Source organism: Ochotona curzoniae, unplaced genomic scaffold, assembly GCF_017591425.1.
Source record: "Ochotona curzoniae isolate NIBS_2020 unplaced genomic scaffold, NIBS_Ocur_1.0 contig_2692, whole genome shotgun sequence".
NCBI lineage: Eukaryota > Metazoa > Chordata > Mammalia > Lagomorpha > Ochotonidae > Ochotona > Ochotona curzoniae.
In genome coordinates, this window is record NW_024465556.1 from 3163829 (window position 1) to 3183509 (window position 19681).

The following is a 19681-nucleotide window of genomic DNA, read 5'->3' on the forward strand; positions in this document are numbered from 1 at the left end:
TGTGGCTAATTTAAAAGCATCGAGTTGCTTAATTTTGTACCTTAATTTTGTTGCTTAATTTTGTATGATTAGGGTCAAAGACAAAGGTGAAAGGCATAAATTGCAGCATAGTATGTTGATACCATTTCCAGTAAATCCCCTGAAAATGAATTAACAACAAAAAAAATGCAAGGTTGATTATTTTAGCTTCTGTTCTATTAGTACTTTCTCTTTGTTGTTTTAAAATATTTAGATGAGATTTGAGAGTTTGGGCAGAATTCTATGGAGGTGTATTGTCTGTGTTCTCATTGAGTCATAAACTTGCTGATGGTATGATTTCAAAATGACAAATTGGATGCGATAGCCGGGAAGTATCCCGGGTCATAGAGCCAGAACAAAGTGTGGTCACTCACCAGGACGTTAGTGCGCCTGTTGGCATGGCATCCTGTGCCGGCCAGGCTTGCAGGTGGGAGAACAATTTAGATTTTATGAGAGACATTCTTTGGTGAAATATGACAGAGAGTCATAGCTTGACTAAAATGATTTTTGGTGTGCCATGTTTCAGGTGATATTAAGGTATGCTGTTTCTCTGAGTTCAACACAACTTCTGCTCTACCATGAGGAACAAAGCGTCACCCACACGGGCTAACCATATCAAAATGTGGCCAAATAGCACTTAAGCCTCAAGTCTGTTGTGGAGTTGTATTGCAAGTTAACCATCAGGCCCAATGTTCATTCCATTATCCACTAAGAAACAGAGCTTTTGCATGTCTGTTCACTTGTTTAATATACCTTATGACAGAAGGGCTGCCTCCCATGTTTTCCTCAGACTAAGTAAGGTATTTGACCAACTTTTGATGTGTGCTCAAGATAGAACAACTATTTGGGTAAATCCCTTTGATTGGGATTTTTTTCAGATACTTTTTCTGTTTGGTTTTGGTGATTTTTTGTTTGTTTAGTTTTTGGTTTTTTGTTGATCTTATTTCTCTTAGGATTTTTAAAGATTGATTTTGTGTGAAACGCACAATGGCAGAGGAGGGAGGTAGATCTACCGTCCACTGATTCAGTCCCCAAATGGCCACAGTGGCTTGCACTGGATCAGGTGCAGGCCAAGAGCTACCAGCTCCATGTGGCTCTCCCACGTGAGTAGCAGGGGAGTGAACAGGAGGGCAGCATCCTCTGCTTTGCTAGGCACATCAGCAGGGGGCCGGATCAGAGGGATTCTCTGAGACCCAGAATTCTCCTACTGGATGGCAGCTTTCGGGCAGTGGCTTAACCCTCCTTAGGATGTATTTTAAGCAGTGCTTCTCAAACTTTTGTTTGTAGATCCCTGGGGTATCTTATTAAAATGTAGATTCTGGACTCAAAAGATCAGGGCTGGGATGCTGTGGTACTGCTCCTGGTGCAGGGAGGCAGGACTCAGATTTTGTGTCCTTCACAATATGCCACCCTGCGAGGAGGAGGAAGGGATGGAAGTGATGGCAGGACATTGTCTTTCTTGGGTCATGGCTGCAGATGTGGAAAGATGAATGTGGCAGCCATGAAGCTCAGAGTATGTTATTCTAGATTTTTTTAATGATATACTTATTTGTCCATTAAGTCATTAAGAAGGGGAGGAAGGCACCAATATTCCATCTTCTGGGTTACTGTCCAGATATCTACTCACCCAGCAGTGCCCAGCCAGGGCGAAACCAGCAGCCAGAAGCTTCAATGGGGTCTCCCACATGGGTGTCAGGAGCCCAAATACACCAAATGGTAAAACTTATCTAGGACACCAACATTACAGGGGTGGTTTTACCTGATATACCACAATGCTGGGTCAAACATTTTTAAACGATACTGTCAATTTCCTTGCTCCAGATAATTTAAAAATGACCCCCTTCAGTCAGCCAATCACTTTGGTGTTTTTAAAGATTTATTTAATTTTATTGGAAATTCAGATTTACAGAAAAAGAGAGACACAGAGGAAGATCTTCCATCTGCTGCTTCACTCCCCAAGTTCCTGCAATGGCAATAGCTGAGCCAATCTGAAGGCAGGAAGCAGAAGCTGGTTCCGGGGCTCCTACACAGGTACAAGGTCCCAAGGCTTTGGGCCTTGACCTACTGCTTTCCCAGGCCACAAGCAGCAATCATATGGGATTCCAGCACATCCAAGTTGAGGGTTTAGCCACTAGTCTATCACACCAGGCCCTCTGTCATTTAGTTGTATAAAATATTTTCAAAATACTCAACATTGGGCCTGGCACAGTAGCATAGTGGCTAAAGTTCTCGCCTTGCACACACCAGGATCCCATATATGCACTGGTTCTAATCCTGGCAGCTCCACTTCCCATCCAGCTCCCTGCTTGTGGCCTGGGAAAGCAAAGATGGCCCAAAGTGTTGGGACCCTGCACCCACATGGGAAGTCCGGAGGAAGCTTCTGGCTTCAGATAGGCTCAGCTTTGGCCATTGCAGGCACTTGGGAAGTGAACCAATGGACGGAAGATCTTTTTTTCTGTATCTTGCATCTGTATATCTGCCTTTCCAATACCCGAAGACATTCAAATATCAAAAACATGTAAAATAAAGGCTTTACTAAAGATTTGTTTGAAAGTCAGTGACAAAGAGAACGGGATACACTATGAGGCATCAGTTGATTCATTCTACTTATGACCGCAACAGGCAGGACTGAACGAGGCCACAGCCAGGGGCTTCTTCCAGGTCTCCTACGAAGGTGGCAGGGCTCTGCAGACTGGGGCCATCATCCATTGTTTCTCCCAGGTGCATTAGCAAGGAGCTGGATACCAAGTGGAGCAGCCAGGACTGACTTCCTCATGGGATGTAGGCATTACAGTATGCAAGCTTCACCTACAACACCAGCTCCAAAAACTCTACTCTTTTTTAAGATAATTGGGCTGATCAAACAAAATATGTATCTATTGGCTCAAAGGGCCCACAGGCCTCTAGAAGACCATAATGTTGATAAACCTGACAATGATTCAAGAGGTTCCAACAGTACAAACTCTCTATTGCTTCATTTTTTCTCTGATTATCATCACTTGATAACTGTTAGAAAATGAAATCATTCTGGATGTGAGCTCTGGTAAGGGTGGGAAACATAATTGATTCAGGGGAAATGCTCCATGCCCTCCATGGAGCAAGCTGCATGTTTGCCTCTGTTTTCAGTCCTGAGTTACATTGCTGTATCAACACAACATGTGAGTCAGGTAATATCTGGTATATGTTAATGCACAAAGTGAGCCTTCAGATAGGCTTTTTCAACTGAAACAATTTTTTTTTAAAAATACTAAGATAAAGTTATTCAGGGACTAAATGTCCTTTTCTGTGAAACAGTAATTTGAAGTCCCTACATTAATAACCAAGGAAAAATACCTAATTGGAATCCTAACACGGTACAAATCATTTCATGTTCACCCCAGCCAATAAGGCAAGGTAGTTGTACAGTCAGAAACTGATAGGAGCTGAAATAAAGCATCGACTTTTGCAGAAGAATTATTAAAGAATATTTTAATGTAACAATTCTGAATAAAACAGCTGATGAGATAAAAAGAAACAAATTAATATGAATGAAACTGTTTTCAAAGAATGATACCCAAAGAGATGATCCATTCTACTGGTATGAGAACAAGTAACCAAGCAGATTTTTAATGACCCATCTGTCACATGAGATCCATTTCAAATCTCTGCAGATATTATTTATGTGAATCAACCAAAATTAACTATCATTGAAAACACTGTGGATTTTGCTTTAATTTTTTAATACTTACCTAATTTTTGAGACCTAAATCAATTCCTGGTTATAAAGCGACCATTTTTTTTTTAATCAGTTAATATTTGGTTATTTGTTTCCAGCACTGGATTTGTAACTTTTCACAGTATTACTGCAAGTCACTTTGACCTGACATATGACTTCTAATGAAATATGGTATACATTGTGGTAGAAAAATAAGAAACATTCAATAGCTTATGAGAAGGGTACTTTAAATATAAACATTTGTGATGGCCAATTTTCAACCAAATCCTTTTGTTTCAGGCTACATAAAAGGAAATGAAAATATTAAAAGGTCTGGTTCAGCTAAGATCTAAAATACAAATATAAGTAATTATAGGAAATCATATACTAATCATATAATCTCAGTATTATTAATACTAGCATTAATTATATTCATGAGGCATAATGTATTAATAATGTCCATATTACGAATCAGTCCTTGGCGATCATTCCTGACTACAGCCTGATGAGAAGGAAGCCCCAGGCAGAAGTCTAGAGATGAAATGCTGATGTAACCCCGTGAGAGGCTGACACTCTTTTGTGAGATCTCACTGATAATCCTGCCTCTCTGCCACAGGAGGCTGTTGCAAATAATTATCCTTACACTTGATCAGACCCAAAAGGTCTGCCACACCATAGGAAATGTGGTTCTGGGTGCTTAGTTAATGTCCCGTCACAGCATGGAAAAGCAAGAAGCGCTTCAAGCTGTGATATGTGCATTTTTTTTTCCTTTAAAAAATACTTTTCTACCGTTAGAATTCAGAGATATACTGTTAAAAAGTCAGACACAACCTCACTTGGATTAGCATAGTTTTGCGATTCTAACTGGCTTGCATAAAACACTTTAAATTCAGAAGTCCTGAGAAATCAGGGACCGGCGTCATGGTGTAGTGAGTGAACCTGCTGCCCGTCACACCAGCGTCCCATCTGGGCACCAGTTCATATCCTAGCTGCTCCACCCGACTGATAACCGCAACATCTCTGCCTCCCCCCACCCTATGTAACTTTTTAAATCAATCCTTAAAAAAAAAAAGCACAGACATTAAAGCACGTTTTCAAATTGCTAGCAAAATATGAGGAAAAGGGTAACGTACAGTGATGAAAACTGGACTTTTTATAATCTGAAAATGCACTGCCAAAAGAAATTAGCCTCAATGAAGCATTTATAAAGTTTTGCTTCAGATTCGTTGTTATGATGAATCAATTTGACTGTGTGTGTTTTTCTCCACCACATTAAGGACAGGGTTGTGACTAAGGGATGTGTAGTGCGTTTGTACTATGGAAATGTTTGTTGCTGTAAAATACAATTCTGCTCTATATTTGGTGGCTGGGGCTTGGTCTAACAAAGATGTCACTATTGACAACCACTGCTATTGTCAATGTGAATGGCATTGGTCTGCACTTGAGACCTTAGTGGAGCTCCCAGCTTTGGCCCTGCTCAGGTTTTGCTGTTATAGTCATTTGTGAAGTGGGTTAGCAAATGCAAGATACTTTTCTTTCCCACTGTCGCCTCCAACACCTGGCCTTTAAAATAATAAATAATCTTTAAAATAAAACAAAAACAGCTCTTGCAATTGACATCAAGCGGCAGCAAGTTAAGACACCCTCTGTGATTGAGATATGTGGGAAATCATCCCGGGTCTCTGCCTGCTGCCTGGTGGGTGCGACCTAGAGCTTGTCTTGTCTAGGATGTGACTTCCAACCCTGCATATAGATGTGACCTGATACGATTGGAAGGCCAACAAAATTAGGCTTGCCTTTCATCCAATCACAGTGTCATCACTGGGTGAAGGGACTACCTGAAAATGCCTTCCTCCCCTCCCTTTTCTTAGATCTTTACAAACCTGGCACTGGGGCTGAATAGCTGAATAAACACTTTCCTCACCAGCTTGTCTCTGGTGTTTCTTATGGCCAGGGAGTCACCCTTGGTGACCCCAGGGCCTGCTGGCAGGCCTAAACCCCAACAGTGATGTCCCTTAATATAGCTCTGGTTCAAGTCCCAGCTACTCAGCTTTGAATTTAGATCCCTGCTAATGTACCTGGGAAAGCAAAAAACTGGCCCACGTGCTTCGGGTCCCTGAGCTGTGTAGGAAGCCCAGATGAGGTACTTGGTTTCAGCCTGCATCAGTCCTGGCCATCTGGCCATTTAGGAGTGCAGTAACAGACCCAAAGTCTTCTCTGTCTGTAACTCTGACTTTCAAATAAACAAACTTTTTTTTTCCATCAGCTTCCTTGTGTCCCTCAAGGTTGATGGCTTCTGAATAATATATCCATTAAAAATAAATAAATATCAGTCATAATTGCACTTTTTATTTAGCTTGCATTAACCAAAAATTTTACTAGAACAAAGAGCATTAACATTTCAGAATTTTCACAAAGTCTTTTAATAAAAGCTTCCAAATAAAGCAACTAGAATTTTAGATAAGGTAACTAATAAGCCAGTCAACCATAAACAAAAGTTACCCAGAACTGTCATACACATAGTTAACCTTTCCAGCAGTGGGGAAGCATACAAAAACCACGGGAACGTTAACAGTATGAACTTCAACAGGAGTAAAACAGAAATAGGAAACAGCATAAGGACGAAAATTTGTGAATTACAATGTAAACACCTTGCAAAGGGAAAATAATGCAATTTTAAAGTCTCAGCTCTTTCCACAGTTAACCCTCTTTAACTAGATACCGGTTTTTGCTTTTGAGAGAAAGAACACTGGTTACTTGGGAGCCGATGCTCTGTTAATCACTGCTTGCTCTATACTACAAGTTACTTCTGCGTCCTCATCCTCGAGTCTTAAAAAATTAAACTGGGTAGTTGTAAAGGAAACGGGAATAGGTGCCACCTCTCAGCTAAGTTTTAATGTCTCAGGCGTACGTTTACAGAGACTGAGTTACTGTATTAGGGCCTGGATGTCAATTAGAGATGTCAAGTGGAAAAAAAAAGTGATCGGTGAAACACCAAAAGGCAGGTTCAGTTTGTTCAATCTCAGATGTTTTAACTCCTAATTCTGCCTGACCAAATGGATACCATTTGCGTATTGAGGCTTGTTACCAGAAAAGTTTTACAGAATGAATACTTCAGCTTTTTTTAATGGGGGTGGCCGGGGTGGGGGGAGGGAGTAGAAAAAAGAAATCCAGATTCGATAGCCCCTTGTTACTTATTTCAGGAAGAATGTGAGTAAACTATTCACACTTAGGGCTTAAAGATTATTGAGAAATAGAAACGTGCTGAGAAAAATACCGGGCCTCATCAGAGTAGACTTCAGTAATTCGGTCTATCCTAGAACTGTCCCCGCCGTGGCATCCCAACCACAACGGGTTAAGGGATGGCATCAGTGAAGCAACAGCAAGCCGGATGCAAAGCTTGACGTTTTTCTTCAGGCAAAAAGCTTGTGCAGCTGTGTGGTTCCAACACCACCAGTTTAAACTAATCCTGTTACCTCTAACACACTAAAACATGTCCAAAATGACTTACATAACACTTAAACTAACACAGCACTCTATTGCTTCCAAAATAGGATTCTGTATTCTAAAGGGCTTGCCAAAAATTACCTTATAATTCTGAAATTAGATGTTTTTGGTTCCAAAAACCCTTAAACTATCTCAGTACATTTTCCATTTTTTTTTTAGCACATTACTGTTTTTAACAGGTCACCTTTTAGTTCTCATATGCAGCTTTCAGTTTTAACTATTTCAAAAATGCAGTTACATTGCAAAAACATCCATATTGCCACACATTCCTACTTGGTATAATCATATTGAGTTATTTTGGGATATGTACAGTGACTTTAAAAAAAAAAAAACCAACAACAAAAACTCACACCCACCCTTCTCTTCCCTTACCTCAATTAAAAATAACAACAAAAGAAATAGACAACAAGAAATAACATTATAAGAAATTAACCATAACCATTCAGATGTAGGAATACACAGGTCAGCTTTTGTACCCATTCTCCATGCTAGGAATAAAATGAAACTACAGCCACTACTTCTCTAAAGCCTTTCAGGAAGCGCCCGTGGACTTCTGGATCTGTTCCTTTAGGATCAGGATACTCTGCCTCTGCTCTGGCGGCAGCATGGCTATCTGATCTGCGGTTAGCTGGAGAACCTGCATGATCAAAGCTGCCTTTTCTTGATCCTGTGGAGTAACCTGGCTCTGCCCAGGACTGAAGCTGCTGGGCTGGCCTCCACCCTGCTTACCTGCACCCTGCATGCCCACTCCTTGCATGCCTGCTCCCTGCATTCCTGCTCCCTGCATGCCTGCTCCCTGCATGCCTGCTCCTTGTACGCCTGCCCCTTGCATACTGCCTCCAGGATTCCCCACTCCTGAAATGCTTGGGACCTGTCTGGGTCCCTGAGGTCCACCTGCCCCGATGTTAATGGGGCCAGGACCTGGCATTCCACTGGCCATGTGGCCTCTGGCACCGGGGACTGGGCCCCTCATCTCCAGTCCTCTGGATTCCATTGCGCAGGTCTCCATTGCTCTCCTCTCCATGACTCGGGGCTCTAAGACATCCGTTTCCATGGCTCGGGGTTCAATCACGCGGCCATCTCTGCTAACTCGACCATCCATAGGCAGACCCCGTTGATCTAGCATGGGTCCTCTGGGTTCTCCCATGAGCATTCTGGGGTCTCCTATGGGCCCTCCCCTCATCTCATGGGAGGCAGGGCCACGGCTGTCATGAGCAGAGGCATGGTGCATAGGGGGGCCCTGATGAGGCGGGCCCAGATAACCACGAGGCTCCACTTCGCCAGTGACTGAAAGCAAAGTTCCTCCACGTGGGTCATTCGGAGCATCTCCCAGCAGTCCTCGAGGGGGGAGGCCCCCCGCAGTCATGGGTCCCCGAGGCATAGGAGCGCGGGGATCTGACATCTGCACTTGTCCCCGCTCCAAAGGCACTGGGCCGACCCCTGGCATTCCGACTTGGGGCTGCATCGCCCCTCCAGGAGTTAAGGGCCCGGGCCCGGGCCCAGGCACGGCGGCTGCGATGGGCCCAGGAGCTGGCATTGCACCTTGGATAGGCGTCTGCATCAGAGGAGGAATGTCCTTGACGGGCCTTCTGGCCAAATGTTGAGGCTGAGGACCTGGAGCATTCTGCTGGTTCAGGAGAACATTGGGTGCTGGGCAGAGCCCAGGAGCAGGGCCAGGGCCTGGGGCAGGCCCAGGCCCAGGGCCGGGTCCCGGCCCAGGCGCCGGGCCCGCGCCCGGCTGAGATTTGCCTGGGATCAGAGGCGTGACATGGATCTTTCGATGCAGGATTTTCAGAGCAATCTCCGGATCCATGATCCGCATCACGACTTGCGCCTGCAACAGGGCGTACGCCAGCTGCGGGTTCTGAAGCAGCATGTTCCGAGCTTCTTGGTGGCTGTTCTGGACGCAGAGTTTCATCTGCTTCATCAGCTCAAACATCTGCTCGGGGGGGAGGCTGGCGACCGCTCTGGTGATGGACTCGGGGGCATCTTCTGGGTCGATAGGGTCCCCGTAGGGCGAGTCAATGATGGGCGCCGCGGGCCCCAGGCTCTTGAGCTCCTCCTTGTTCTTCTCGCTGGCGGCGTTGTCCACCCGCAGCGCTCTGCCACTGAACTCCCGCCCGTTGAGGTTCCGCATGGCGCTCAGCGCCGTCTCCTGGTCCTGGTACTCGCAGAAGCCATAACCCTTGGGCTTCCCCGTCTCCCTGTCGTACACCAGCCGGAAACTGACGACAGAACCCACCTCGGAGAAAATGTCCTTCAGCTGCTCCTCAGTCGCCTCGTACGGAATGTTTCCCACGAACACGGAACGCAGGGAGCGATCCATGGCCGGATCTCTCACCGTTAAACCCGACATGATGCCGGCAGGGCTCACGGCGGATGGCGGGTTCTTCCCCCAGTCGTCCTCTGGCGACCCTCACTTCCGCTGAGTAACGGAAGTGGCTCTGCAGAATCCGGACAGAAACCTAACGGGGCCCGCCTCGATAGTTCCGCTTCACTGCGGAACCTCTGTTTCAACGTCCGCTTTAAGTCCCGCCCCGCGCCCGGGGACCGGCGTGACCGGCTGGGGCCGCGTCGCCGTTACCAGGGTAACCGGGAGCGTCCGCCTCCTCTGACGTCAAAGATCGTTTCCCTATGGTTCCACCGGCGGGAAACCACTGAGAAGCGACTTCAGGTCTGTCTGTTCGGAAAGCCGGTTCACTTTATTGTAGTAGTTTTATAATATCACATTCCAAGACAGAAGCAAACGTTTCTTTCCCATTTCAAAGTAGATTTGAGATTTGTCTGTTAAAATGCGAAAGTAAAACCTCCTGTTAAAAAAAGGTGTTTTTTTTTTTTTTACATTATCTACCTAGAAAAGGCTAAAAGCCCTTCCCCCTCCTGTCTCTTCCTGTGACATCTGTTTATGAATGACGCATGCTGTGAGGGTATTGTTTTTGTATAGGCAGTGTTTACACTAATGAAAGTAGTTTTTCGCCTTAATGATATTAACCATCTTCAATATTAGCGGTTAGCATTCTGCGACTGCCAGGGGTGGATTGTGGATGAACCACTTTTACATTGCGGGCCTTTCAGTTGGCTCTGATTTTTTTTTTAAGATTCATTTATTTTAATTGGAAAGGCAGATATACAGAGAGGAGAGACGGAGAGGAAGATCTTCCATCCGATGGTTCACTCCTCAAATGACCACAATGGCTGGAGCTGCATCAATCCAAAGCCAGGAGGCAGGAACTTCTTCCAGGTCTCCCACTCAGGTGCAGGGTCCCAAGGGTTTGGGCCGTCCTCCACTGCTTTCCCAGGCCACAAGCAGGGAGCTGGATGGGAAGTGGGGCTGCCGGGATTAGAACCAGCACTCATATGGGATCCTGGCTTGCCCAGTGAGGACTTTAGCCACTAGGCTACTGTGCTGGGCCCCTGATGATGATGATGATGATGATTGACTTTTGAAATTAGTACACCAGCTCTAGCATCAAGGAAAAAAGAACAAGCAAGCAAGCAAACAAAAAAAGTTGTGGAGATTTATGTAAATTGCCCAAGCCAAAGAGCTACGAAAAAACAAAGTCAGAATTACGGTGTTGTTTTTTCTTTTCTTTCCCTTTTATTTTCTTTTTTCCTTTCTTCTTTCCTTTATTACTTTCCACTCTCTTTCTTCCTTCTTTACTTTTTTTTTAAAGTTTACATATTTATTTGAAAGCCAGAGTGAAAAGAGAAAAATAGAGATCTTTCATCTGTTGGTTCACTCTCCAGGTGGCTGCAACAACTCACTGGGCCAAGCAGAAACCAGAGCCAGCTGCTCCATCTGCTGCTCTGCCTGGTCTCACACGTGGTTGGAATGTGCCCAAGTGCTTGGCTCATCCTCTGCTGCCTTTGCAGGCACATTAGTAGGGAGCTGCTTCAAGCATAGCAGCCAGGGCCCAGGGCCATAGCCTAGCAACTAAAGTCCTCGCCTTCCTTGCACGTGCTAGGATCCCATCCAGCTCCCTACTGAGGAATGTCTGCTTTATTATGCTCAAGTTACAAGTTGTAAAGGTTAAGGAAGGGGAGGCAAATATGACACTGTAATTGTGTAAAGGGCACATCTGTTCCCCTTGACCTTCCAGCCATGTCAGAGATCCTGTTCAGCCGGCGGGACTGGAAGCTGTGCCTCTGGTAGGCTGCAAGCCACTCCAACGAAGCTGCAGGCAGAGATCCCGGGCCACTTGCCCACATGCAACTAACCCTATTTTTACATTTCTGATGGTGGTAACTCTCATGTTTTAGTAGAGTTGTGATTTCCCTTCTAAATTATAAATCTATTTAAGGAAAGACTTTGATTCTTCTTCTTCGATTCAAAAATCTCATATTTTTTATTTCATTCCATGAAGTTACTCCATGAGTATCAAGGAGTAGACCAGAAGAGAAATTCTCTACAGGTGGACCCTGAGTATCCAGTAGTATCCACATCACTTGACCAGATTTTATAGTTAAAATACTTCAAGACTTTCTCCATTCAGAAACATTTTTTTTTTACAAGCATTCCGTTTAATTCTACTGCAGGCTAAATTTGAAAACCACGATGATATGTAGAAACTTTTAAAAAGAGATCTATTGATCTACTTATTTGAAAGCATTAGAGAGAGAGATTCATCAGTGTACACAGTCACTTCCTAAATGTGTGCAGTAACTGAGACTGACCAGGCTGAAACTGGGAGCTGAGAACTCGTTCTTGGTCTCTCCTGTGGTTGGCAGGCGATATCATTTAATGCCTCCTACGAAGCAAATTAAGTGGAAGCTGGAATCTGGAACCTGTCCAGAACTCAAGCCTAGCCCCCTGATGCGGTATGCAGGTGCCCTAAGTGGAGTCTTAACCCAGTGCCGAAGGTCCACTCCCCTTAGAACTCTCCATCATGGCCGTTGTTCTTCGCACATCTAACATGCTCTGGTGTCTGGTTTACAATACAGCTGGTTCTTGTTCCAGGTTTTCTGTGTGAGCTCTGTGTTCTTCCACCTCCTCACTTTTCCCATGCCATTTCTTTGTCAGGGGGGCCTTCTTTCTCGTCTGTGCTCCTCATTCCCTCATGTCTGTAGCTTTTTTTTCCTCTAGTGTTCATCCTAAGGGCTTTCCTTTAGAGTAGAATATTGGTTTGGTGTTGCTGTCCTGCAGCGATGGACTTGGTACACGGAGCTGATAATAACACGCATGGACTCTGACTGATGGTCAAAGCCGAAGTTTATTAGTGGCCTCAGACTTTATACACTGAGGATCATATCAGATAAGGGAGGAAGTATTGAGCTCATCAATAAAACCCAGTAACAGTTTTTATGCTTTTGTTTGGGACTTCTTTTGTCTTGTATATTCCACCAAGTGTCCTCACACACATCTGTCCCTTCAACTGTTCTTATACAAATGATATCCAATCAGGCATACAAAAGGTGGCCATTCGGTTGTTTTCATACAAATATTATCCAATCAACTGTAATCCTGTGCTCCCTGACCTTCTAGGGTCACAATGTCCTCCTACAGTTTGGTGTTCTGTTATTTTCTGTCCTCAACCCTTCTGAGTTAGGCAGTCATAATATCTCAACTTGGGCCCAGTGTGATAGCATAGCGATGACCTATATGGGCCAGGATCCCATATGGGTGCCGGTTCTAATCCCGGCTGCTCCACTTCCCATCCAGCTCCCTGCCTGTGGTCTGGGAAAGCAGTGGAGGATGGCCCAAAGCCTTGGGACCCTGCACCTGAGTGGGAGACCTGGAGGAAGTTCCTGGCTCCTGGCTTCAGATTGGCTCAGCTCCAGTCATTGTGGTCACTTGGGGAGTGAACCTTCGGGCAGAAGATCTTTCTCTCTGTCTCTCCTCCTCTCTGTATATCTGCCTTTCCAATAAAAAATAAATAAAAAAAAAATCTTAACCCATCATTACAGGGACACAGAAACAAAGAGTACTTGCCTAATATGTCCATATTAAAGGCAGAGCCAGTCTTTGAACTCAAGAAGTTAAGTTTATAAATTATTGTTCTAGAACATGAATAGCCTGAAGATACACATTTAGTTACTGGCAGACCTGCAGCATGAAACCAGGTCTCTTGAATTTAAACAATTTCTTTCACAGTTAGTCCGTTGATCAGTTATTGGGGCTGGGCATAGCCTTCTGTGGCCTTTTTCCTGGTTCTCTCTGAGTGTGACTAATTGGAATTATGGCAGTCAATGCTGTGGTAATGGATGGATGGGGGATGTATAAAGAATGAAGCAGTTTGGACACTGTTTCCTCTTTTTGTAGGGCTCTATTTGGAAACGATCAGTTAGATAAACAATTAATGCATGCTTTCTATACAATGAAGGAGCCCCGAACTTCTCAAAGCCCAAAGTAGTTCACTGTATGAAATATTTCCCCCCAAATTTTAATGTATTCATCATAAAATACTATTTAGAGCAATAGGTGGTAAATGTAATTTATTATACAAGGATACAAAGAATAATTTGCAGTTATTGGCGGAAAAAATAAGACATGGATATGAGGCTGTTGAATATATTTCACTCCATGGTGAGAGATGATGGCACGGGGCCAGGATGTCTCCCAGGAAAAGATACTGTAGTCTTCCACCACCACCCTTGCTTTAAAAATAGTGAGAAAAACAAGGCCCAGAGAAAGGTGACTTAACCAGGGTCACAAACTCCACTGGCTAGCTTGTGATTGGATCTTGACTTTTAGGTTTTCCCATCCAAGCTGTGCTCTCAGCACTTCTTGGAAGCTGTAGAGAGAGGAAAGGGATTAAGATCACAAACTTCAGGACACGGTTTCTTGAGTTGGCTGCTAGTTCAGCAAATAGCTTTGTGGCTTTGGACGACTTAATCTCTCTGTGCTTCCCTTTATTATTTTTAAGAAATAATAGAAAACATGGGTTGGATAAAGCCAAAAGCCAAGAAATCAATGCAGGTCTGCAATAAGGGTGGCAGGCACCTAACTATGTCAGTTTTCACCTGCTGGCACCCAGAATGTATCAGCAGGAAGCTGGAATCAGTAGCAGATTCAGGCATTGTACTGTGGGAAGCAGGTGTCCCAAGCAGCATGTTAACCAATGTGCCTGACAAACACTCAGCCCTTTGCATCTGTTAACTAAGCATGAAACTGAAGCGTGCACAATGGCAGAGTGATTAACACCACTCCCTGCAATGCTGGCATCCCATAAAGATGCTGGTTCAAGTACTGGCTGTTCCACTTTGAGTGCAGTTCCCTGCTCATGCTCCAGGGAGGGCATTGGAGGATGGCCCGAGTGAGTGCTTGAGCCCCTGCACTCATGTGGGAGACTCAGAAGCGGCTTCTGGCTCTTGGCTTTGGCCTGGCATAACCCTGGCAATTCAGTCATTTGGGGAGTGAACCAGTGGTTGGAGCATCTCTTTCTCAGTGAGTGGAAGGTCTTTCTCTCTCTGTAACTCTTCCTTCTTGATAAATAAATCTTAAAAAAAAATATTAAGATTGGTCAGCTGGATGGGATGCAATTTTTTATCATTTAAGGTACATATAGTGATTATTATTTGTTATATAATAGATATAGCAGAATCTTAAGTGGGAAAGCAACAAGTTGAATGTTACTTATTTGGGGGTTTTAATATTTTTTTTCTATCATTGAAGAATTTGGTCTAGGTGACTTGCTAGTTTGTTGTTAGATTACATTATTTTCAAATTGTGCAGAGACAGCATTTGATAGTACTAACACTTAATTTTTTGAAAGATGCCTTTGTTTAATTTTTTTATTTACACAGAAAGCTCTTTCTTCTGCTGCCTCACTCCCCAAATTTTCTTGACTACTGGAGCTGGATCAGGCTGTAGCCAGGAGCAACAAGTTTCTCCTGGTCCCCCATGTGGGACAGGAGCCCAAGGAGCTGGACTATATTTTGCTGCTTTTCCAAAGCCAGTAATAGGGGGCTAAATCAGAAATGAAGCAACTGCAACTTGAGCCAGTGCCCACATGGGATGCCAGCGTTACAGGTGGCAGCTTTACTTACTATGCCACAGATGTTGGTCCCAGTAATACTACCATTTTAACTTCTCGCAAATTTTCTAATTGAAAAGGGATGATTTTTAGGCTTGGTGCCATAAGGCTACTTCAACAAGATTTTCATTTCATGTGCTTGGCGCTCATTGAGTTCTTCTAGTAAGTCATGCAGTGCACTTTTCATGTGTTTGGTTGACTCCAGCTGCACTTACCCACTTTTATTAAAATTTCCTGACTGCAATTTGGGGAGGACTCAGGCTTATGCAGTAGTATATGGCTCTTGCACATGGGATACCTATTTGAGCATGGGATGAGTTTTCAGATAATATGGCAGATAATACCATTTATTCAGACACAGAAAGGCATTCAAAGAATGAGAAAAAAGTCACTGGGTGAAACACAAGCTTGGGAAATGGATGTATCCAATAAGACACAATTTTTTAACGTGAACAACTCATGATTTTTTTTTCTGGCTGTGACAAAAACCATCAAACATTCAATCTCATAGATTTCTGAACTGCATTCGCTTCAGAAAACAAGGCTGTACCTCGCATCTAAGGGCAGATTGGCCAGCGAAGGAACCTGTGTAAAAGTGTTTTTGAAAACATTTGACGAGGGCTTAGGCTGTTGAAAACAAGACCAGAGTGGCAGAATGTATTTTGATTCATTATCACGGTTGAAGTATCCTCGAGAAACATAACTTCAGGAGTGCCAGTTTGAATCTGCCATCTAACCCTGGATTCCCCAGACGTAGAAATTAGATAAAACATATACTCCAAAGCTGATAGAAAGGTACTGGCTGACACTTTTTGGTGCAAGTACATAAAGCACTTCCAACTGTAAAAAGCAAAAGAGGTGGTAGCATCATAATGGCATTGTGCATTGCTGAGGGCTTCCTTCAAAGTTAGTAGCTTGGAGCTATTGTATTAATACGCTGCAGACTGAGGAGTTTGTGCAACAGAATTTTTTTTCTCACGGTGTGGAAACTAAAAAGCCAAAATCAAGGTGATGTCAGATTTGGTTGCTTTTGAGGCTTTGCTCCTTCTCTTGCAGGTGGCTGTCCTCGTACTGTATCCTCACGTGGCCTTTCTTCCATGTTCTTATTTCTTGCTGGCTCTTCTTTCTCCTGTAAGAACACTCAGCGTTGGAGTGGGTGCCACACTTATGAGTTCATTTAACTTTGACTACCTTTGAGAGTCCCACACTCCAACTTCAGTCACACTGGAGTTAGGCTCCAACAGAAGAGTTTGTAGGACGGACGCACACCGCGATTCGGCTGCTGGAGCTCCCGCTTGGTGCACACATTGCAATTCTGAGTACTTGTTCAAATCTTGGCTGCTCTGCTTCTCACCCAGCTCCCTGCTATTGCGCCTGCAAAATAGGAGGCGCTGGTTCTACTCTGAATCCCTACCACCTACATGGGAAATCTGCGTAGAATGCCAAGTCCCTGCCCTCAACCTGGTCCAATCCTGACAATTGTGGCCATTTAGGGACAAAATTGTGTTTAAACATTCCTCTAACTTTTTACTGCTACATGTGTTAAAATAAAATATTAAATCCAAAATAGTCATTTTCATAGAAATTTTAGAATATTAATTTGCGAATAGAAGGAAAAGGTCTGATTTAATACTATAATGACATTTTTAGCTATCTGTTCATGATCTTCAGAAAGCTCACCCTTTATATATTATTCTCTTGAAGATGTTTATTTTTCAAGCATCAAGCATTTCATTCTTTCTATAAAAATACCAATAATTCATTTCTCGACTATTTGCTGATGCAAGAATAAATAGAAAAAGTGCTTCCTTTTAGTCTCATCTCCATCATTGTCCTCTGACATTTATGTCAAAATCCCCTCATGCAGTGCCTCACAGGGCAGAACAGAACAGAATTTCCTCTCCCTGGTCCCAGGTGCTGGCCAATTCTCTCCTCCATCCGGGGAACAAAACAAGTGCCTGCAGGGCACCAGGCAAGTGCAAATGACCCACGCCTCTGGAGCTCAGTCTTTTGTTAGCCTTGAAAATGGAATTGCCTGTGTCAGCTCAGGGCCCCTAAGGGGTCCAGAAAAGAAAAGCTAAATGCCTGCAGATAGGATAAAGAAAGTGCGGGAGAGTTTCTGTGTCTGTTTAGTGATGTGGAGTTTGCTGGTAGGCCCCCAAGGCTTACGCTTTGTTGCACGCATTCATTCTCATCTGCAAGTCTTGCATGAGGCTGGGCTCCACGAAGTGGCCGTCTGAGAGCAGGTGTCTGCAGGTGGGGAGCAGAAACGGGAAAAGGACAGGAAAAGACACATCCTCTTCGGGATGATGCTTCTGTCAGCACTGCCCTGACAACGCGTTAGGGTGCTGTTAGTTATTTTTCTACAACCGTGTACTTGGGCACCTACTTTGTGAATGCTTCCTGAGCATTTGCCGTGTTTCAGACAGGCACTGAGTTAGACACTTTGGGTGTTTAAATGTGCATTGAAGTGTGACTATACTTTCACTGGAACATTCACTATTTTCTCTTGAACGTTTGTTGAGGATTTTTCGTATTCAGATTCAAGTTTGTAACAGAACAGTTGTGCCTGCCGAGTTTCCGTCCCATCGGACGAGACAGAGAATATAGGATACGAGCAGTTTCCAACTGCATTTTTGATTTCTTGGGAAGTAGATTGAAAAAGAAAATATAACTGCTGTTTATCTGTTGACCCTCTTGCTAAAGGTGAAAATGAAAGGATTTTTTCAATACTGAGAAAAGTACTCATTGATTGTTTTCCACTTTAAGGCAGTGTGACTCTGATAGTGTTAAGGTAGGCACGTAAGGGCCTGGGGCAATAGCCTAGTGCCTAAATCCCAGCCTTCATGTTCCAGGATTCCATATGGGCACTGGTTCATGTCCCAGTTGCTCTGCTTTTCATCCAGTTCCCTGTTTGTGGCCTGGAAAAGCAGGCGATCATGGCCCAAAGCCTCGGGATCCTACCCTCATATGGGAGACCTGGGAAGAATTCCTGGTTCCTGGCTTTGGCTCAGCTCAGCTCCAGTTGTTGCGGCCACTTCCAGCAGGCGGAAGATCTTCCTGTCTGTCTCTCCTCCTCTCTATAAATCTGGCTTTCCAATAAAAATAAATAAATCATTTTAAAAAAAGATGTAGGTAGGTGGAAAAGAGCTTCTGTAAGGAAGCCAATGAAAAGATGGAAATTTCTGTGTGAAAGAAAGAAAGCAAACCTTGAAAACAGACCTTTCAATATCTTGCTGCTGTTGAATAAGCTGTTATGACACACTTGTTGTTGGTGTTTTGGGACCCCTTAGGAGAATCTCACTTGCTCTTCGCCAACAGGGTAATCATGAAGTTCTGGACGTGTTGGCAAACAACCCCCTAAACTGGATAGAGAGACATTATTGCAGAATCCCTAAACTGGGTCCACTCACTTGATGTGCAGAGAATGCCGATTACTGACATTGGGGTGGTACAAGAAAGCAGGTATTGGGCCTGGTGCGATAGCATAGCAACTGAAATACTCGCCTTGAATGTGCTGGGATCCCATATGGGCGCCGGTTTAATCCTGATGACCCTACTTCCCATCCAGCTCCTTCCTTGTGGCCTGGGAGAGCAGTTGAGGATAGCCCAAAGCTTTGGGACCCTGCACCCGCTTGGGAGACCTGGAAGAAACTTCTGGCTCCTGGCTTCGGATTGGCTCAGTTCCAGCTGTTGCTGTCACCCCACTTGGGGAGTGAATCATTGGATGGAAGATCTTTCTGTCTCTCCTCCTCTTTGTGTATCTGCCTTTCCAGTAACGATAAATAAATCTTTTTTTAAAAAGAAGAAAGTAGATATTTATTGCGAAGAGCAGAGCAGTATAGCTGGGCAACTAAGACCACTAAGGCCCCCTAAGAGTTAGGGGTGAAAGTTCTGATAGATTGAAATTGGAGGGCTGACGAGATAGTTAGGGAATGTGTAGTATTTCCCCTCGCCTTGCAGACTTGTGAATTGCCCCTTTTCAAGCTAACCTCATGAATGTGCTGTTCGGGCCACACTCCTGTTAGGGGGTGTTGGTCCTGGCCGGCCGGCTGGCCAGACATTCAGCCAGCTGCCTGCTCTCAACCAAACACCCAGGCTCGAATATACTGAGCTTCAATATACCATCCTTGTGGACTTGACAAAAATGAAAAAAAAAAAAAAAAGAAGAAAGAAAGAAAGAAAGAAATTGAGGCTGAGAGGGGCATGACTGACTGGTGTCCAAGTTCCTGGTTGATCAGTGATCTGTGATCTTCCTTTAATTCATCAATAATGTTGTGTCTTTAGGCAATTTATGATGGTCAACATGGCTCCAGTTGGTCTTGCTATTACATTAATGCAGCAGTTACAAAATGTCAGACATTGAAATCTGCACGAATCACTCCAGAACAGGACTGGCCTTCTGAGGTTAGAATCCATTGGAGGAGCAAATACCTCCTTGAGTCAGGGGATTAAAATCTTGTTGGACCAGCAGGATCACTCCCTTAAA

At 44.1% G+C, this 19681-nt stretch overlaps 2 protein-coding genes across 8 annotated transcripts in view; one reads left to right on the forward strand and one right to left on the reverse strand.

Moving 5' to 3' along the window:
• Nucleotides 1–19681, forward strand: part of PRKG1 (protein kinase cGMP-dependent 1) — a 1092100-nt gene that overhangs the window by 629928 nt on the left and 442491 nt on the right. The window lies entirely within an intron of this gene.
• Nucleotides 6046–9606, reverse strand: CSTF2T (cleavage stimulation factor subunit 2 tau variant). Of its 5 annotated transcripts, XM_040975787.1 has the most exons (4): nucleotides 8924–9606; nucleotides 8629–8869; nucleotides 8084–8550; nucleotides 6046–7978 (listed from the first exon to the last, which is right to left on the reverse strand). In XM_040975787.1, the coding sequence occupies exons 1-4, from the start codon at nucleotides 9573–9575 to the stop codon at nucleotides 7752–7754; spliced, it is 1587 nt and encodes a 528-aa protein (XP_040831721.1). In that variant the 5' UTR covers nucleotides 9576–9606; the 3' UTR covers nucleotides 6046–7751. The 5 variants fall into 5 exon arrangements, with proteins under 5 accessions (XP_040831721.1, XP_040831720.1, XP_040831718.1 ...); XM_040975786.1 differs by having other exon boundaries at nucleotides 8084–8869; XM_040975784.1 differs by having other exon boundaries at nucleotides 6046–8869.

Bases quoted from the DNA above. Each gene is read 5' to 3' on its own strand.
- CSTF2T (XM_040975783.1), bottom strand. From the start codon at position 9,575: ATGTCGGGTTTAACGGTGAGAGATCCGGCCATGGATCGCTCCCTGCGT.